General features: G+C 33.5%; 1 protein-coding gene across 1 annotated transcript; it reads left to right on the top strand.

Moving 5' to 3' along the window:
• Positions 1-51: 51 nt before the first annotated feature.
• On the top strand, positions 52-12,443 carry LOC115891672 (maltase 2-like). The gene is made up of 8 exons (XM_030912221.1): positions 52-64; positions 1,531-1,650; positions 2,793-3,007; positions 3,069-3,297; positions 7,932-8,275; positions 10,184-10,436; positions 11,857-12,199; positions 12,264-12,443. The coding sequence occupies exons 1-8, from the start codon at positions 52-54 to the stop codon at positions 12,325-12,327; spliced, it is 1,581 nt and encodes a 526-aa protein (XP_030768081.1). The 3' UTR covers positions 12,328-12,443.
• The last annotated feature ends 7,993 nt before the right edge of the window (positions 12,444-20,436 follow it).

Here is a 20,436-nt window from a genome sequence, read left to right on the forward strand (position 1 = left end):
GCACACTTGAATGCAGCTCAATCCCGTGGCCCATTTCAAGGGGGAAGCATTATGGTATGGGCAGGTATAATGCACGAAGCTCGAACTCCCCTTGTTTTTATTGATGGCACAATGACAGCTGCCTCATATCTCAGAGACGTTTTAGAGCCTACTGTGTGTCCATTTCGTGGGGCAGTGGAGGATGAATTGTTTACATGGACGATAATGCTCTTCCCCATCGCACTTTAGCGGTTCGCGAATTTTGTGAGGAAGAGGGTATAAGAAAACGTTAAATACATCGAAGAAAATTTTGCCGGTTTGAAAAAATATTCTCTTGAGTAATTTTTCTCCAATGTTGAGATTTTCTGAATTGTTGTAAACTGTCCCCCACCCCAATGTGAGGATGGTTCCTCGCCCCTAAAATAGCATTCAGTATGTTCATAGCAAGCGTATAGCTTTTTCAATAAAAAAATTATAGCACAAAAAATTACAGATAAAAACTACGGTCGAATCAATGGAGAACGTAATTATTGCCGAAGAAATTTATTTTTTTCTTCTAGGTTCGGATCTATGTGGATGAAATTTATATATAACAGTATACTAGAAGGTTGACTCTATGATATTTTGTATATATAACCTTGCGCGAATGTAAGCGTTTTTTTGAAAGTCACAATAAACATGTAGAAACTAGACTTGAAAAAAATTGGGACATTTTTTTCAGGATTGTTGTAAAAGACGGAAAAAATTGATGGAATTGAACAACACAAGGAAACTTCTGAAAATAATAAATTTCATTGTATGAAATTTTTGTACAGATTTGGTAAATTCAGGAAACCATAACTTTAACCCGCCATAACTCCCCGACTAAGAGGTCAACTCAAGAAATATCTCACATGGTGGGGCTCTGGTATGTCCTTTATCCATCTATATAAAAAACTTGATGAATTAATTTTTTTGTTTTTTGGGCTAATGTCCCGCATTTCCCGATTTTGTTACACTGTGCTGCGTTGCCCACTTTTATATATTTTCTTTTAATAAAAATATTTTAGAAAACAAAAATAAATTAATTACAAATATATAAACAGTTATTATTTACATTAACAAAACTCACCTTCTTAACAACACTTAAGAGACTTAAACGGCCACTACTGCCGCTTTTTGCACTATCTTGTACCACTTCACACTAAAAGAGGTTCTAAAAAGAACAATGTTCGACTGCAATGACTGCTAGTGTAAACATTTTCAAGCGTAAAGCATCACAACACTATTTATTTAAACCAAAAACTCGTTATACAAAACTGAAGTGTCAAATCGAATGACAATGTCAGGAAACAAATAAATAAATGCTGCAACTTGATATTTTTTACAGCAGAGCTACCACCTGAATCCCCAGCGCGAAATTTAAATTCCAGTTAGTCAGCACGGAATATGTCCATGGTTGGCAACAATGAATTTAAAAATCGTGCCCTCGATTACGTAACTGAAAGTTTGATTGATATCAAATATATTTAGATAGTTCGTATTAAGACGATGACCAAAATTAACTTTTAGGAATTATTCAAAAGTTGGATTTCATCCAGACGACTGGTATAGATGCAATATGGCTGTCTCCGATATTTAAGTCTCCTCAGGTTGATAACGGCTATGATATATCAGACTATCGTGATATAGGTATGCTTTATATGTGTAGGATGATTCACAGCAATGGTATGTTAAACTTTTACGGAGAACCGGTTATAGGATTTTTTTGATACTTTATTTTTACATAAAGGCAGCTGCTCCATTTGTCTAAATTATTTTCAGCATTACAATGTTCGTGCATGTTTTGAAAAGTGGTATCAATTTTTTTTTAATGGAACAGTGTGTGTATTATTATATTTTTGGAAACTAATTTCATATCTCATAATTTTTCTTTATTACGTTATACTAAACTATACCTATTTCTAATACACACATCGGAAAAATATAGGGATATCATTTTATTAAAGTTAAAAATAAATGTTTCGAATAAACAACGAAAACTTTACAAGGATAACCAGGCCCGACTTTAAATATTTACAAAATTTAATAACACCAAAAATTACGAACAAAAGATACAAATTTTAGAATAGCAATTTCATTAATATCGACATATTCAATATTAATTTTCTTTACAAAGTTTTGCCATGCGTTATATTTTTTTTTGATTTTTTAATAATACAAAGAATGTCTAACATCCAATAATATAGGCAACTTTTCATATTTTTCAATTAATAATAACGAAGATTCATTGATCCACTCCATAATTTTAATAAAGAAAACGAAAAAAAATCACACACGCACGCACAAATGCAGATAAAACAAATTGCCGGTCCAAATTGATCGTTCGCGCACACATAAAATCCCTTTGAGCACGGACCAAAAACCGACACCAGACGGCTCACGTTCGCGGCTGCTCGCGCACAGATTCAGAGTGAGCGTGCGCACACAGCCGTTTACACTTGAGCATTCGCGGAGGATCAGTGCGTGCGTGCTCAAGTCTGAACGCACCATTATACCTCGGTGACGGATTCATCTCTTCAAAAAAAAATATGAAGCGGCAACACTGTAACGCTGAAACTAATTTAGGCAGATGTAGCAGGTGCCTTTAAGCACCGGTTCTCCATAAATGTCTACCTACCATCGCCTTGAAACACCCTGTATATACGTATCAATAAAAATGGTTGAATTTTACAACTGTTTTGTAAAAATAATTTGACTACTTCTTGTAAAATATAAATAATGAATTCTATAACTATCTCGGCAATAGCTAAAATATATTTTACACAACTTAGATGAGATGTACGGTAGTCTGGATGACTTAAAACAACTAGTTGAAGAAGCTCACAAACGTGGCATCAAAGTAATTTTAGATTACGTGCCCAATCATACCAGCGATCAACACAAATGGTTCCAGGCCTCATTAAACAAGGAATCTGGATACGAAGACTTTTATGTCTGGAAAGACGCTGTGATCGTCAATGGAACAAGATCGGCACCAAATAACTGGGTACCATAGACCAATAAAAATATCATTAATTTTTTTTTACTGGGATAAAATATATTTCTAGGTGAGTGAGTTTAAAGGAACTGCTTGGGAATGGAGTGAACAAAGACAGCAGTACTACCTTCACAAGTTTTCGATTGCTCAACCTGACTTAAACTACCGAAATCCGGATGTAGTGAAAGAAATGAAGGATGTTTTAAGGTATTGGTTGGATTTTGGTGTTGATGGCTTCAGAATGGATGTCGCGTATGCTTTATTTGAAGATTCTAGGTTTCAAGATGAGCCATTATCAGGTATTTGCAATAATTAGAACATTACGAACGTTAGTGGAATTATCCATACATATATAAAAGCTCAAAGGGTTTTTTTTGTTACATCCATCCCGCCCAAACCGCTTCACTTTCTTGATGATTCTTTTTTTAAATGAAAGGTATATATGTCTAGATTTGTTATGAAGTATTTTTATATCGTTTAATCGCTATTTTTTTATGTAAAACGAATAAAAAACACCTACACACAATACCTCCAGAGATAGATTATTTGTCATTGTCAGTGGTGTGTCAGTTAGATATAAGAGTATATCAAGTTTTTAGATATCTTAGGGGTCAGTTCATACCGCCAGCTTTAGATACATAAATATTAGCACAAAGGTTCGTTTAAATGACATTAGTGATTAGTGAATTAGCTACGTAAAGCGATTTTAGAAAATTCATCCTCTTAGAGTGTGAAACTATGTCGAACAATTTATTTTATGAAAATTCCTTACTATCTGGTCTAGAAGAATGAAATTCTACAGAAAGAATTGGAAGAGATTTTTGAAATTCATCAACCAAATGGGTAAAGTTAGTAAAAATGTATATAAACCTTCGTGACCTCTGGATTATACACATAAAAATTTGCACAAAGGATCATTTAAAATACACGAGTTAATTATTTGGACAAAGCATTCATACCCTTAGGGAGTAGAATAGAGAATGAAAGTTTGCTGAACGAAAATGCATTACTATAACATCTAGAAGTATAACATTTTATACAAGGGTTCATTTAGTGACATCAATAATATGAACGAAATATTTCATCTTCAAATCATCCCAGGAATAAAAAATAACGTATATAGAGTGTATTAGTGCTCTTGAAAAATAAAAAAAATCAGGGGAGTATATCAAGAAAAGCGACAATTGAAAACTTCAAATATTCAATTGAAAACTTTATATGTCAGAGCTATTTATTTTAGTAATACAGTTTATATGGGACCATAGGTAGGGGTTCTATCCATAGAGGGTACATAATCATTTCACTATTTGTGTTTTTCGAGAGATTTTCTTTTTTCAGATTTTGCAAATTTCAACCATTAGTTTCAATCAAAAATAATAAAATCGATTTTTTGAAAGGATATACAGGACGAGTCTTAAATAAGTGCAATTATTTTTAGCGATAGTATATTTTGACCCCAGAAACACGATTATGAGTTTTTTGAAAAACTTTTATTTAGTTTTTAGTTAAAAACATCATGTAAAAAAACTATTCTAATTAAAGTATAAAAACATTTATTAAATAAATAAAACAAACAAAACCACAAAAATATTTAGTCATTTTAAATGAAATACATAAAAACAATAAACTAAAAATCGGAAATAATATACATGTACTAATTTCTTTCGAAAATAGACAACTATGAAACTATGATCCCTTCCCCGACACAAACGGTACATTGTGAGACAGGAAATTGTAGAGAGAAACAAGCCCTATAACATAGGCACAACATAGGATACAACATTTTAATGAACAGTGCTTTCCATAAAATCAATATAATAAAAATATACGAAATAATATACATGTACTGATTTCTTTCGAAAACCGACAACTATGAAACTATGAACCGAGAGAAACAAGCCCTATAACATAGGATACAACATTTTAATGAACAGTGCTTTCCATAAAATCAATAAAATGAAAAATATACGAAATAATATACATGTACTGATTTCTTTCGAAAATCGACAACTATGAAACTATGATCCCTTCCCCGACACAAACGGTACATTGTGAAACAGGAAATTGTAGAGAGAAACAAGCCCTATAACATAGGCACAACATAGGATACAACATTTTAATGAACAGTGCTTTCCATAAAATCAATATAATAAAAATATACGAAATAATATACATGTACTGATTTCTTTCGAAAACCGACAACTATGAAACTATGAACCCTTCCCGGACACAAACGGTACATTGTGAGACAGGAAATTGTAGAGAGAAACAATCCCTTTAACATAGGATACAACATTTTAATGAACAGTGCTTTCCATAAAATCAATAAAATGAATAATATACGAAATAATATACATGTACTGATTTCTTTCGAAACTATGAACCCTTCCCGGACACAAACGGTACATTGTGAGACAGGAAATTGTAGAGAGAAACAATCCCTTTAACATAGGATACAACATTTTAATGAACAGTGCTTTCCATAAAATCAATAAAATGAATAATATACGAAATAATATACATGTACTGATTTCTTTCGAAAATCGACAACTATGAAACTATGAACACTTCCCGGACACAAACGGTACATTGTGAGACAGGAAATTGTAGAGAGAAACAATCCCTTTAACATAGGATACAACATTTTAATGAACAGTGCTTTCCATAAAATCAATAAAATGAATAATATACGAAATAATATACATGTACTGATTTCTTTCGAAAATCGACAACTATGAAACTATGAACCCTTCCCGGACACAAACGGTACATTGTGAGACAGGAAATTGTAGAGAGAAACAATCCCTTTAACATAGGATACAACATTTTAATGAACAGTGCTTTCCATAAAATCAATAAAATGAATAATATACGAAATAATATACATGTATTGATTTCTTTCGAAAATCGACAACTATGAAATTATGATCCCTTCCCCGACACAAACGGTACATTGTGAGACAGGAAATTGTAGAGAGAAACAAGCCCTATAACATAGGATACAACATTTTAATGAACAGTGCTTTCCATAAAATCAATAAAATGAAAAATATACGAAATAATATACATGTACTGATTTCTTTCGAAAATCGACAACTATGAAACTATGATCCCTTCCCCGACACAAACGGTACATTGTGAAACAGGAAATTGTAGAGAGAAACAAGCCCTATAACATAGGCACAACATAGGATACAACATTTTAATGAACAGTGCTTTCCATAAAATCAATATAATAAAAATATACGAAATAATATACATGTACTAATTTCTTTCGAAAACCGACAACTATGAAACTATGAACCCTTCCCGGACACAAACGGTACATTGTGAGACAGGAAATTGTAGAGAGAAACAATCCCTTTAACATAGGATACAACATTTTAATGAACAGTGCTTTCCATAAAATCAATAAAATGAATAATATACGAAATAATATACATGTACTGATTTCTTTCGAAAATCGACAACTATGAAACTATGATCCCTTCCCGGACACAAACGGTACATTGTGAGACAGGAAATTGTAGAGAGAAACAAGTCCTATTACATAGGATTCAACATTTTAATGAACAGTGCTTTCCATACAATCAATAAAATGAAAAATATACGAAATAATATACATGTACTGATTTCTTTCGAAAATCGACAACTATAAAACTATGATCCCTTCCCCGACACAAACGGTACATTGTGAGACAGGAAATTGTAGAGAGAAACATGCCCTATAACATAGGATACAACATTTTAATGAACTTTCCATAAAATCAATAAAATGAAAAATATACGAAATAATATACATGTACTGATTTTTTTCGAAAATCGATAACTGTGAAACTATGATCCCTTCCCCGACACAAACGGTACATTGTGAGACAGAAATTGTAAGGAGAAACGCGTTCTATAACATAGGATACAACATTTTAATGAACAGTGCTTTCCATAAAATGAATAAAATGAAAAATAAATAAATGAGATCAATATGTTGCTGACAGATTGCCCTAGACTTGTTTATTCGGTACGGCCATCGCCAAAAAGACGCTAAGCAAACTTTATCCTGTGTTTAAGTATTTGTTTATTGGCAAGAAAGCGTATCGGTTTTTTGTTACAAAGTACTGATTGGCCCCTCGATTTTGCGCCCCCAAAATGTTGTGCCTACGTGCGTGCACGCACTGCACGCTCGCCAGGAACGGCCCTGATTTTAAAGAACATAACATAAATAAACATAACATACGTAAAAATTAAAAATAATGATACAGAAAGTTTGGGGCTTTTTGGTTTTACCTTACTAAGTAATTGTTATCAGGTAGTAATTGTTAATTTTGAAGTTTAACTTGGATATAATGTCATTTTAACAGAACGTCAACGGTTTTTGTAAACGTATCTGTTTTAAAAAACTAAAGTGTTCTCGAATAGTTGAATTTAAATATTCTAAATAGTTTTTTTGTTTATTCTTTGTATTTTTTTCTGAAGATGGAAAGAGATAAACTTTCCGAAACGTTGAGCATTTTTTTGTTCGTTAGGCAAATTTGTATATCTGTAAATCTAACTTCTGACAAGTAGTTTCCGTTTGGGAATAACGCAGAAGTGTTTATAATAAATAACTATTTTATTTTGTAGATTTTTTTGCAGTGGCGAAATGTCCATATAGGATTTTTTGACATGATGTAAATCAATTATTAGAGTACGTAGTTAGATGAGTCTCCATTTTCATTTTATATTATTACTCAAAATCTATTGTATTTCATGGTTATTACCTATAAAGGGTAGAGGGAATTATGGCATCTTAATACGGCGTTATTAAAGCCCCAAGGGAGTTATGACCATATTATGACTTTCTATTTATGGTTAGCCTAACCAAAGCGACATAAGCTTATGTAATCTTATAATTCAGTAAGAAATAAAAATGTTTATGACCTGTTTTTGTTTAAAGGAGACCCAACCGCCGAACCAGGCGACTACACATACTTAAGCCACATATACACGGAGAACCAAAACGAAACCCTCGATATGATCTACCAATTTCGGGAATTTCTGGACGAGTATAACGCGAATCAGTCGTACCCTCGCGTACTCATGACCGAGGTCTACAGCGATATCAACACTACCATGCTATATTTTGGCACAGCGGATAGGTCCAGGTTAGGTGCCCACTTCACTTTCAATTTCTGGACTTTTATCACCGGTCTTCAGAAGGGTTTTAGTGGCGTTGATCTTTTGAACTCTATCTGGAACTGGATTGATCATATGCCTGAAGGGTACACCTCGAACTGGGTGGTAAATTATTTTATAGTATACTCTTTAGAAGTTATGATCAGAGAAATAAGTAAAATAAAATATACACTCACCGCCTCGAAAAACAGTCACCTTAAAATTGTCTTATATATTGTGTTATTTTTTAAACAATTTGTAGCTAAATGATTTAACTTTTTAGTGTCTTTTTCCGAATTAAAAATCAAAGTTGCCATTTGTCACATATACGAAGGAAAATAAAATGTTGATATTTTGGTGAAAGTTTGAAACACCCTGTGGAGTACGTTAACAAAGCAAGGAATTTAAAATAATTTTATCATCTAGGTACGTATTTTCTCTATAGCTTGTTTTTTGATTCATCTCAATAGCTTTATTCTTTTTGGAGATATTCGTTTTTGAAGAAGAGAGTAGGTTAGGTTAGGTTAGGTTGATGGGGTTTGGGATCATGTTTGATCCCACACTCGGAGGCCTTGGGCCCATTGCGGTACTCCTGTATTGGTTTACCAAACCTTCCTCTCATTCTTTCTTTGCGTTAAAGCGTTTGCGTTTCTTGCATCCAGCTCTTTGCAAAGTTCCCGATGTCGCTGATGTTGGCTTCTGCTGCTTCCTCTAGTCCCTCCAAAAAACCTTGCCCTAAAGTTTTAAAGCATCGGTATTCCAGTGCCGGACAGTGGCACAGCAGGTGCTCTATGGTTTCTTCTTCCTCTCCGCATTCTCTGCCGTAGTCGTCGTCGGAAACTTTCCATCTCACGAGGTTTACCCCCGTGGGACAGTTGCTAGTGACGACACCTATAATTATGCGTACTAGGTCCTTTTTGTGCTCTAGTAGTTGTTTTGTCCTTTTGCTATCTACCACTGGCCATAGTCTTCGATCTGTAGTGCAGTCCTCACGGTGTTGTCACGTCTCTTGCTGCTTGGCCTTGATGGCAGTTCCTATGGCTTCCTTCAGTGTGTTGCTCGTCACAAGTGGTGGGTCATCTGCCACGGCCTTTCCCCTAGCCCCGTTTTGCCCCGTCTGTCTGCTTCCTGATTGCCCACCACATTGCTGTGACCTGGCACCCAGCACAGAGTAGCCCCGCCCTGACGCAGCCAGGACAGTGCTTCTTGGCATTCCATCACAGTTTTCGATCTCACTGATTGTATGGTGATGCTTCTTAAAGCGGCCAAGCTGTCAGAATATATCACTATATCCCCTATTGGTCTATCAGCAATTTTCTCTCGTATACAACTAGCCGCTTTCTTTATGGCGTAAACCTCTGCTTGTAGCCATCCGATAGCCTCAAAGATCGTCGGATGTCTAGTTCCTCTGAGAAGATAAGTATACCTGTGCCCCCTGAAGTTGCGGAAGCATCTGTGTAGACTGCTATCTCTTGAGTGTTCATTACTCGGTTGCTTTTCTATTCTTCTCTTGTCGGTATGCGAATCCTTATCTTTTCTCCAAAATCATGTTTGGTGAGCATATAGTCCGTTTTTTGGTCTAACAGATGTGGACTCGTGTTCACCATGATTTTCCCTATCACTGGCAATATCCTCGAGTGACAGTAGTTGGTCTGATTCCACAGATTGGATTCCCTTAATCTTAGGGCACCCTTAGCGGCCAGATCCTTCACGAGCCAGTCGATTGATTGCAAGTCCAAGAGAAGACACACTAAAAAGTCAAATAATTTAACTACAAATTGCTGAAAAAATCTTCAAAATCGGCCCACTAGAACAAAATATATTAAACTTTAAAATACATCAAAATTTTAAGGTGTCCGTTTTTCGTGACGGCGAGTGTATTAATAAAATATTACCTAAACAAATTTAAAAAAAAATCTACATGATACGATCATTTTTTGTGACACTATATGCTAGAGCATCTCTATATTTACTCATTTCTCTGCGCTTTTAAGCATTATTTTGATAAAACAAATCAATGCGAATGCTTTTTAGTTGGGTAATCACGACCAGAACAGAGTTTCCACACGATTTGGTCCGGAAAATATAGACGCTTTAAACATGTTGGTTTCCATTCTACCTGGAGTTCAAGTAACTTACAATGGTGAGGAAATTGGGCAGGAAAATGGAGAAGTGACTTGCGCAGAAGGGTACGACCCGCAAGCTATTAAAAATTGCAGTACTTTCAATGAAACTAGCAGAGATTTTGAACGGACACCGATACAGTGGGACAGTACTGTGAACGCAGGTAAAAAATCGAATGAAATCAAATCTAGGCATTAGATTTTAAACCAGTTCTGTCAGAGAAATCCCATGAAGGTCAATGGAAAAAAATAAAAACCCTGTATAGGGTTGGTGCATTCTCTGCCGGTGCTGCCAGTTGTGTGTTTTATGGGGTTTCTCGTTTATGAGTAGAGATTAGTGATGTGCCGGTATTTGAGTAACGCGATTTTGGAGCGATATTTTTTTGTAACGTCGTGTCGCGTTCCACAACGAATCAGGAACCTGTTACTGAAGAACAACGATCATAATGACGACAAAATTATAAATTATTTATAATTTGCAAATAAATTATTTATAATCGCACTTGAAGTTAGCTCGAACCGTAGTAACCGCATAGCTACGTGTTTAGCTCAAGCCGTCGCGATTTCGTCGGGCGCCTACAGTAGTAACTGGAACTGGTATGTCCGTAGCGCCGCGCGATCTTGATCGGGACGTGTTCGCTCCCGCCGTCGCGCTCCTAGAGTTGTAGTTCCCTGTCGCGAACAGAAGTAACTGCTGTAACTGGGCATCGACGCTCGACCTCGGCGGCGACCTACTTCGCTCCAGCCGTCGCGCTCCTAGAGTTTTAGTTCCCTGTCGCGAACAGAAGTAACTGCTGTAACTGATTATCGACGCTCGACCTCGGCGGCCACGTACTTCGTTCCAGCAGTCGCTGGAGCGCTATTTCGGTTTCGGTTTTGCCTGTCGCGATTTGGTCGGTTACTATTGGGGTTGGTGCTCCCGTCACTACGTTACTTTCGAAATAGCGATTTTTGGTATGTACTAGGCATGGTATAAAATAATGTTGTTTGAAAAATGAAACGCAAAAGCAAATAAAATAAAATAAAAATATTTTATTTGCTTTTATACATTATTTATTTAAGTTTCATTGTTTATATCTATTTTTAAGGTTAGGTTAGACCAATAAACAGTTTTTTTTGACAGTGGTTTGGACTTTGTTCTTGATTTTAACATTAAATATATTATATTGCAATACACATAAATATGAGCGGTTCGTTTTATTTAAACGAAAATTGATAAAGAAAAAAAAATAACAAGGAATGTCATCGTTTTTCTAAAAATGAGATAGATTGGCTATACACAATTATAAACTCGATATTTGGAAAATGAGTGGCGGATAAAAGTTACATTAATCTACAAATATAGATAAGTTAGACATATTTTTAGCGAGGACCGCAACACTTTGGAAATCGGAACTTCGGTTACAAAATCGCGGTATTTTTCTAGAACGGTCACTATTGTAACGCGACTCATGTGAAACCGGTATTCACATCACTAGTAGAGATACAAAGATGCGGTTTTTACATCACTAAGCTACTTTTTTATTGAACTAAAGATGCTAAACACACAATAATGTGCATAATAAAAACAAGCTTTTTCTTTAGGTTTCAACAATGGCACTAAACCCTGGCTACCAGTTAGTCAAAAATACCTACAGACTAACTTACAGAATCAGAATGTCACCGGTCCCGGTGTAAACAGTCACTACAAGGTTTACAAGGATTTACTAAGTTTAAGAAAAGCATTTAAAAATGAGAGCAATCATTATTTTGAGCTATCTAATGCAGGAGATATATTAGGTTTTCAGAGATTTACAGAACAATTTCTCCAGAATTATGTGTTTCTGTACAATGTTGGTGATGAACCGCAAACTCCGGAGAATATCAACGTTTACAATTTCACGACGAATGTGTTAGTTAGAAGCACTAACAGTATATACAACGTTGGGTAAAAATAATAAATACAGTACTTATTTGGTAGTTGTGATAATACAATGTTACTTTCATTTCAGGGATGCATTTAATACAAGTCAACCACTTCAAGCTAAAGAAGCAGTGCTGTTTAGTGTCTACTAAAACTCTGTTATTTTGTAGTTTTATGTACTAATATGTATATAATATTATTTGTTTCTGTAACCAGTTTATATGTTTATTTTATTTAATATTACAATAAATCATTATTTATAAAGATCTATTCTTGTATTGCTTCATCTGTTTTCATCATTATCTCAGTGAGATTTTACAGTATGATCGCAAAAAAAACGGCGTCCAGTTGGCTTGGAAATGACGATCGATGACTTTCCCTACGTTACGTTTTAAAAAAATATTCAGAAATTATTATTTCAAGGAATTTATTACGAGTAGAAAAAAATATTGTGCTGGGTTGGCGTTGGTTTCTATGTAATTTGACAAATAAATAAAGCTGTCTCTTTAGTTGTCAGTTTTGAGTCAATATTTTTTAATTCCCTTTCGTGTCGATTGCTGATTGGCTTGGGCCAGAAGTGGCTCAAAACGAAATAAGTAAATTACCAACAGATATTCAGGCTGAGGCGACAAACGCCATATCCAAACTACTTCCATTTAAATCCCGAATAACTTATGTAAAGGAATACAAAAATTTTCAAAATGGAAGCAATTAAAACACGTGCGAGAAGAAATAAAGTTTTTAACGTATCCTCGCTGTTAAAGTACTATTTTATCTACTATTTTTGATAGATATAAGTCAATTTTAACAGTTACTATGGAAAAAAAAATGAATCTTATTTTTACAATAGGAATCCCTCCAAGAAAGATATTTATTAATTTAACACTCTTTTTCTGTTTGCTTGAAGATCCTCAACCTACACCAACGACGTCATCAAGTCAAATTTTAAAAACAAGATTATATTAATTTTCTTCATTATTCTTTTTGGCTTAGTGTATTTATTATATCTCCTTTATTCATCTCTTTTCGAATAAATCACCTCAAATTAGCGACTCTTCTGTCTGAAAATCCCAGACATATTTTACCAAAGCTGAATAATAAATTAATTTCCGCTTTTTTATGTTTTTAATGAACTACGCAGTGGTTTAATTCTGTTTTAAACAAAACGTGGGCGTGGAACAAAATAAAATTAATACGCCCCCGTAGGGTAAAAAACGCTCCCCTATATTATTCAGAAGGGTAATTAATGGTTGGTTTATGAAAACATCCAATTCATTCAGTCTATGTAGGGTTAAAACTGCGAAAAACGTTTTTTTTTTGTAAATTTTGCTCGTCACGTAGACCCTAATGCGTGATAGAGGTAAGTTGCTAAAAATAAAAAAAAATTGAGGGCTTGCTACGGTGATAGCATGCAAGACAATTTTATACTAGGTGTTTGACGGATAGATTTTATGAGAAAAAAATATACTAAATATTAATATCATCACGGATATTTCGCCACATTCCAAATTTATCTTATCAGGTGTTTATTTATAATATGGACACAAATATTTTTGAAGGGACATAAATAAAGAAACCAACACAAAAATTGATCATACTTAGTAGGTAGTTATTTGCTTAAGGTGAAAACTGTTGATATTCTGACTAACATTTTTACTAAATATACCTACCACGCGGAAAATATTTGTCTAAGGATCTTCGCGAAAAAATAATCAACGCACATCGGAATGATGAACGGCAAATGGACATAAGCACAATGTTTAATTTGCATAAGTTTGTCATTAGCAAAACGATTTCCAATTTGAAAACTCGCAATTCCTTAAAGACTATTAAAACAAGTGGTCGGCCAAGGAAAACAACGAAAAAAATTGAAATGATAATTAAAAAAATCGCCTTAACTAATCCGCATAAATCGGCAAATCAAATTTTGAGTGAACTACCTGGTGTCAATAATATAAGCTTTAAGACTAACCAAAGAAGGCTAAGGGAAGCAGGATTATTTAGCAGAAGAGCAGCCAAGTAGGAAGAACCAGAAGGCCCGACTTACCTTTGCAAAAAATATTTGCACTGGTCGACGAATGACTGGAAAAATGTCCTGTTTTCAGATGAAAGCAAATTTAATATATTTGAATCCGATAGCATATTGTAGAGACATCGCCCAGAAGGGAAAAGATTTGATCCAAAGTATCCCAAGGCCACTGTACAGCACGGTGGTGGATCTTGCATGGTGTGGGGATGCTTCTCGGTCTATGGCTTGGGACCACTGCATGTAATAGAAGGAACAATGGATCGATTTATGTATTTGGACATCTTAAAGAAAGTGATGATTCCGTTTGCTGATGATAATTTGTCTTTAACCTGGATATTTCAGCAAGATAATGATCCAAAGCATAAATTGAAAGTCTTACAAGAATGGTTTTTGTCTGAACAAATTGGGGTTATGGACATTCCTGCCCGAAGTCCAGACCTTAACCCCATTGAAAACCTGTGGGAGGAACTAGATCGCCGGGTAACACGAAGTCACATTAGCAATAAGAAAGATTTGATAAAAATTTTGAAAGAGGCATGGAATTCCATTGAACCAGATACCATAAGAAACTATTGGACTCCATGTCAAAGCGATGTCGTGGAGTTATAGCTAGCTAATCACGGTTACTCTACCCATTATTAATTTTATTAGGTTAGCAACAACTATGTACTTGTAATTTTTATATTAATTTTTAGTTTCTCTATTTTTGTCTCTATAGTTTTTTATTTAACTAAGTTTTCGTGAGACATGTGATTATATCAATTAAATGAGAACTATTTAAGTATCTTTCATTTTAACAATGCATAAAATGGCCTCAGTCCCTGCGTTAACAAAAAAGACACAATTTTAAAAAGTTTCTCTAATTTTGTCCGATAGTGTAACTCTAAACAAAAAGCTAAATTAAATAAATAATTATATACCAATACAAACACAAACATTTATTTATAGTATCTCCCAGAAAAACCTTGTATCTTCGTTTAATTGACCTTAACGAAAACAGCGTCTGTTAATTTAATAAAAATTAAAAGTTCCTGTTCCTCGGTTAGCCCATCACTTGAGAATTGGTTAGATTCATTATTGTTTAAAAATGTTCATAATTAGGAGATCATTGTACTAATATTAAAAATAATATATTATATAACACCTTTGAATATACTGGGTGGATAAGAAATAAGTGCAAATATTTTCAGGATTGGTAGATCTCGATAAAAGAAAAATATTTTCTCTTTACCGTTTTTCAAATAAGTCCAAAATAACCGAGAAAATTTTAAAAATAAATTTTTTGAACCACTGTATCTTTTCTGGGTTTTCTTTCTTGCAAGATTAATCTATATTCTTTGTTGCCATATTATCAAAATATGATTTTCTAACTAAAATTTCAAAATTTTCAAATTTTCTTCATAGGCGTATTTTTGTATATAAAATATACGTTTTTAGTCAGTGGCTTTAAATTTTTCAATTTACTGTAAAATATCCAAAAAAGAAGAAGTACACAATACAGGGTGCCCCATTTATGTGTGTTTTATGGAGTTTCTGGTTCATGAATATACAAACACGCGTTTTTCCCATCACTATACGCTACTTTTTTATGAAACTACACTATGATTTTATGATTCTACACTTGTCCACATTTGTCCTAGCCCCCTTGGTTTCTGAAATACAGGGCGAATTTGAAAATGTTGCATTTTTCAACCCCCCTTGTATCTTGGTTATCTTATAGCTTACCAAAAAGGTGAAAATTGAGTCCCATAGAGTTTTTACGTGGAATCCAGTGGCGTAACTAGTTTTTCGCTGGGTGCTATTTTTTTTGGAAAATATGACTCAACTTGTGTATTTTTTAAAGGAACATCCTGTGTATTATTATTTTTTATTTTATTTGCCTTGTTATGAGCTTTCTAAAAATATGATAACATTAACAATAAAATTCTACAGGGCGTGTGATTTTTCCACATCGGTCACCAATATATTCCGCAAAAAAAGTCGCTCGCTTCAGATCAAAAGGATTTTTTTTCAAACGTCTCAAAAGTATTAATTTTTCTCATTTTAACGTCTAGGCATAAAAGTAAAGCACTGTTACGCCTAAGCACAAAAGTACAAAAATATATTATTAAACTGATAGTAAGTGTCAAATTCAACGAGTGTACAAATTGTTGCTCGATTACTGTTTATATTATTTGCAATGTTTGAAACTGATTAAAAAATTATTTGTAATGTTTAAAAAAATAGTATGTTCTATTCAGAGTAAGAATGTACTTTTTGTGCCTCCCTATAACGTCGGAATAGCTTTACGATGGTCCTTCAAAGATACAGCATCGTCAAAAAAAGTATAATTTTTACTCCTAATAAAACAATACAGTATTGTTCCTATTAAAATACCTGTTAAAATATTTGCACTTATTTCTGGGACACCCTGTATATGTTATACAAATATTTTTTATAGGTTTCTAGAACACATTTTTATAACATTTACAGTTATTTTTTGATTTATATAAAATTTCAATAATTTTTTTTTTAATTTAAATCACATGATTAAAATTTAAAAAATCACGATTTAAATCATGATTTAAATCATTTGATTTAAATCATGCCAACCCTGATCAAAATGGTATATTTTGACAGGCCACCATTAAACCCTATACAATACAAGAAACTGCGACACCCTATACAGTATGACCATGAATTGTCTTTACACGAGGAAAAACTTTTTTATTATTCGCATTTTCAGAAAAGTGCATTCTTCATAAAAAATGTTTCCTTGTCTTAAAATGCGTAATGCAGTTTATACTTTTCCAAATTTCCATACCGTTTTAGAGAAAATAAAAAAAAACATGAAAATATGGTTGAAAAATTCAACCATATCATATTTCATATCTTTCCTAATCTTCCCTAAAACGGCATGGAGGTTTAGAAAAGTATAAACGGGATTAACAATTTTAGAAGAAGCAAACATATTTATGAAGAATGCATTTTTCTCAAAATGTCAATAATAAAGACAATCAGTCATTATCAGAATCTCTGATTTAGTTCAAAAGTTTTATTTTTTCAACACTGTAAAAATATTAAAAAATAAACTTACCCAAAGATATTGTGGCACTGGAACAAGCAGGCGTGCTCTTCAGAAAATTGAAAGGAAAATACCCTAGATCCTCTTGACGTCTATCCCTACCGTTTCGCGCACTACCAACACTACCGGCGTTATCAGAAAACGGGGCATTTATCAAATTAATACCGGTACTAACCAAAAACGCCAACAAATTCATTATCACACAGTATTAAACTTAATTATTACGAAATCTGATTGTGTCTATTTCCTTCTTAATTCCATCGTATATCGATCTAGAACATATAAAAATCGATGTTAGTTTTGTTAACACAATATTTTATAAAATATTGTCGATGCAGTTAGAATTAAAAATAAATAAACAAATAAACACGTTTGGCCTGAGTCGGTAAAATATAAAAATAAGCAATAAGCGCGCGAATTGTATCTTTTATAATAACAGGGAACATGCGCCTGGGTATGGCGGAAGGATGCTGTACATTTTTTAAGGCCATCATCTGTAAAGTGTTAATAATGCTATCGTTCGGTAGAGGTAAAGGTCATAATAATGAACTGACCATTCCAAGAGTGTAGTTGAGGATCTGTGGCTGGAATCAGAAATAAAGATAACTAGACAAAATAGACAACAGGGATGTACAGGGTGGGTCAAATTCGACGCTTTTAAATGGAAACACCCTTTTCTATAGGAGATAGACAAAAACTAATATCGGTGTCTGGAGCTTAATTTTTGTCAAAAATATAATGGTGAAAACCGCATATCGATATCTGTTACCGTTTCGGAGTTACGGGGTGTTTTTCAAAAATATGCATTTTTAACAAATCGCATAACTTTTTTGCTATGGAAAATTTTGTATTTTTATGAAAACATTTCCAAAGCATCTTTTTACGTCGAATTTAATGGTTTAAGTATATTTTTTTTAAAATTAATAATTTAAGAATTATCAACAGAAAATTTGATTTTTTATATAGGACACCCTGTATATTTTTAATTTATTCAAAAGAATTTAAAATTACCTTTCCAAAAATGTAACACACTTGATATTTTGTTCGATTCCCCTTCGAGATATAGAGTATATAAAAATTCGCCCGCTTTATATAGAGGCTTTGAACGGCACCGGCTGTAATGCAAAAAAATTCTAGCTGTGAGCATCAATTAAAACGAAAATAATATTTGCTAACAATTTAAAATATATTTAACCAACATCAACACATTTAAACTATATCTAATAACAATAAAAATAAATAGCAAACCAAGACATGAGATTTTGCTACAGGTGTTCTACATATCGACCGTCTTCTGTTATGGACAGACGGGGCAGTTTTTGAACATTTCTCGCGGAATTCATTAACTCAGTGGGGGTGAAAGATACCCTCTCATAACTGCTAAGTATTTCTAATTCTTGTCTAGATTATACGGAAGAATAAAGAACCTTTATTCTTCCGCAAATATATCCATAGGATTAGATCCATGGGCACTAAGTCAGGCGGCCTCGACGGCCAACGGTTGGAATCTTGGTTAGTTATTCAATTATTCTTGAAATTTGCTGTAAAATTTGCTGATAACTTCAGCGTTCAGAGGCAGCGCGTCGTCTTGCTGGAAAATATGTTTTCGAATTCCATTAAGGGCATAATAAGGGGTCCAAAGCCTACTAGTTAAAAGTGGTGAACTTTTAAAAATTCTGTATTTTGAAGGAAATTATAACAAAATATCAAGTGTGCTTTATTTTTGGAAAGGTAATTTTAAATTCTTTTCAGTTAATTAAAAATATAGAGGGTGTCCCAAATAAAAAATCAATTTTTCTGTTGATAACTCTTAAATTATTAATTTTAAAAAAATTATACCTAAACCATTAAATCCTACGTAAAAAGGTGCTTTGGAAATGTTTTCATGGAAATACAAAATTTTCCATAGCAAAAAAGTTACAGCGATTTGTTAAAAATGCACATTTTTGAAAAACACCCCGTAACTCCGAAACGGTAACAGATATTCATGTGCGGTTTTCACCATCATGTTTTTGATAAAAGTTAAGTTCCAGACACCGATATTAGTTTTCGTCTATCTCCTATAGAAAAGGGTGTTTCCATTTAAAAGCGTCGAATTTGACCCACCCTGTACAGGGTGGTCGAAATTGGTCTGTTTTAACAGAGAAAACCTATTTCCTGACTAGATAGAGCAAAACCGACATAGATGTCATGGGCTCGATTTCTGAGAAACGTTTAATGGCCTAAACCGCCTGTTCATATTTTCACTGCCAACCGAGATACAGAGTCTTTTTGATTTTTTTACCATTTGGAAAATTGCCTATAACTTTTGTATTTCCCGGAATAATAAAATTCTGTAAAAACGTTCTTAAGAAATTTTTTTATACTCAATCCAGTGGCGTAGTCAGTTTTTTTCTATACTTGCTTTTTTATTCAGAAATAATAAAAAATATCTTTTTTTAAATGGAAATCATAGTTGGCTATGAACTTAAAAAAATGCTGGCGTTTAACCCTTTCCAACGATATAAAGTTATGTGTATTTATTTCTAAAAATGAGAGAAATTATTACGTTTTTTTTCTTTGTATCGAAGCGGGCCTTGATTTTGTGTTGACCTATAGTTACCTAATTATTTTTTATCACAATTTAATATTCTATATCATTATTTATCTGCATAATTAAAGATTTTTGAAAAGGTAAATCAACATTCTATATTAGTATTACCATTTACAATTAAAAAGCCAGGGTTACAACTGCACTATTAAATGGAGAATATAGAGAGAATTGGATTGGAACAAGGGATCCCATATCTTGGCCTGCTAGGTCCTGTGATGTAACTCCTTTTGACTTTTTTTATGGGGGAAATTAAAAGGCCTTATATAATATAAGGGAAGAACCACTGGGATGAGAGAAGAATTACAGAAGGCTACTAGGCAAGCTTTTGGACTTATTACACCAGTTCGCCTAATAAATTGTTGTAACTCTGTGCGCAAAAGATGTTTATTGTGTATTCAACAAGGGGGTGCCGCAGTTTGAACATCTTTGATGATTTTTTTTAGAAAACTATATTCGTCACTCAAAAAATACTTTTTTTTAGTTTTATTCTTTGTTTATTGTATCGATTTCAGTTGTAATTACTAATACTAATATAAAATGTTACTTTACCTTTTCAAATGTCTTTAATTATGCAG

The sequence above is a fragment of the Sitophilus oryzae genome, unplaced genomic scaffold, assembly GCF_002938485.1.
Source record: "Sitophilus oryzae breed Bouriz unplaced genomic scaffold, Soryzae_2.0 scaffold_1189_pilon_pilon, whole genome shotgun sequence".
NCBI classification, from domain to species: Eukaryota; Metazoa; Arthropoda; class Insecta; order Coleoptera; family Curculionidae; genus Sitophilus; species Sitophilus oryzae.

Excerpts from the sequence above, each read along its gene's own strand:
- LOC115891672 (XM_030912221.1), top strand. Across the intron at positions 1,651-2,792 it reads ATCAGACTATCGTGATATAG|ATGAGATGTACGGTAGTCTG; the intron begins GTATGCTTTATA and ends TACACAACTTAG. Across the intron at positions 3,298-7,931 it reads TCAAGATGAGCCATTATCAG|GAGACCCAACCGCCGAACCA; the intron begins GTATTTGCAATA and ends TTTTGTTTAAAG.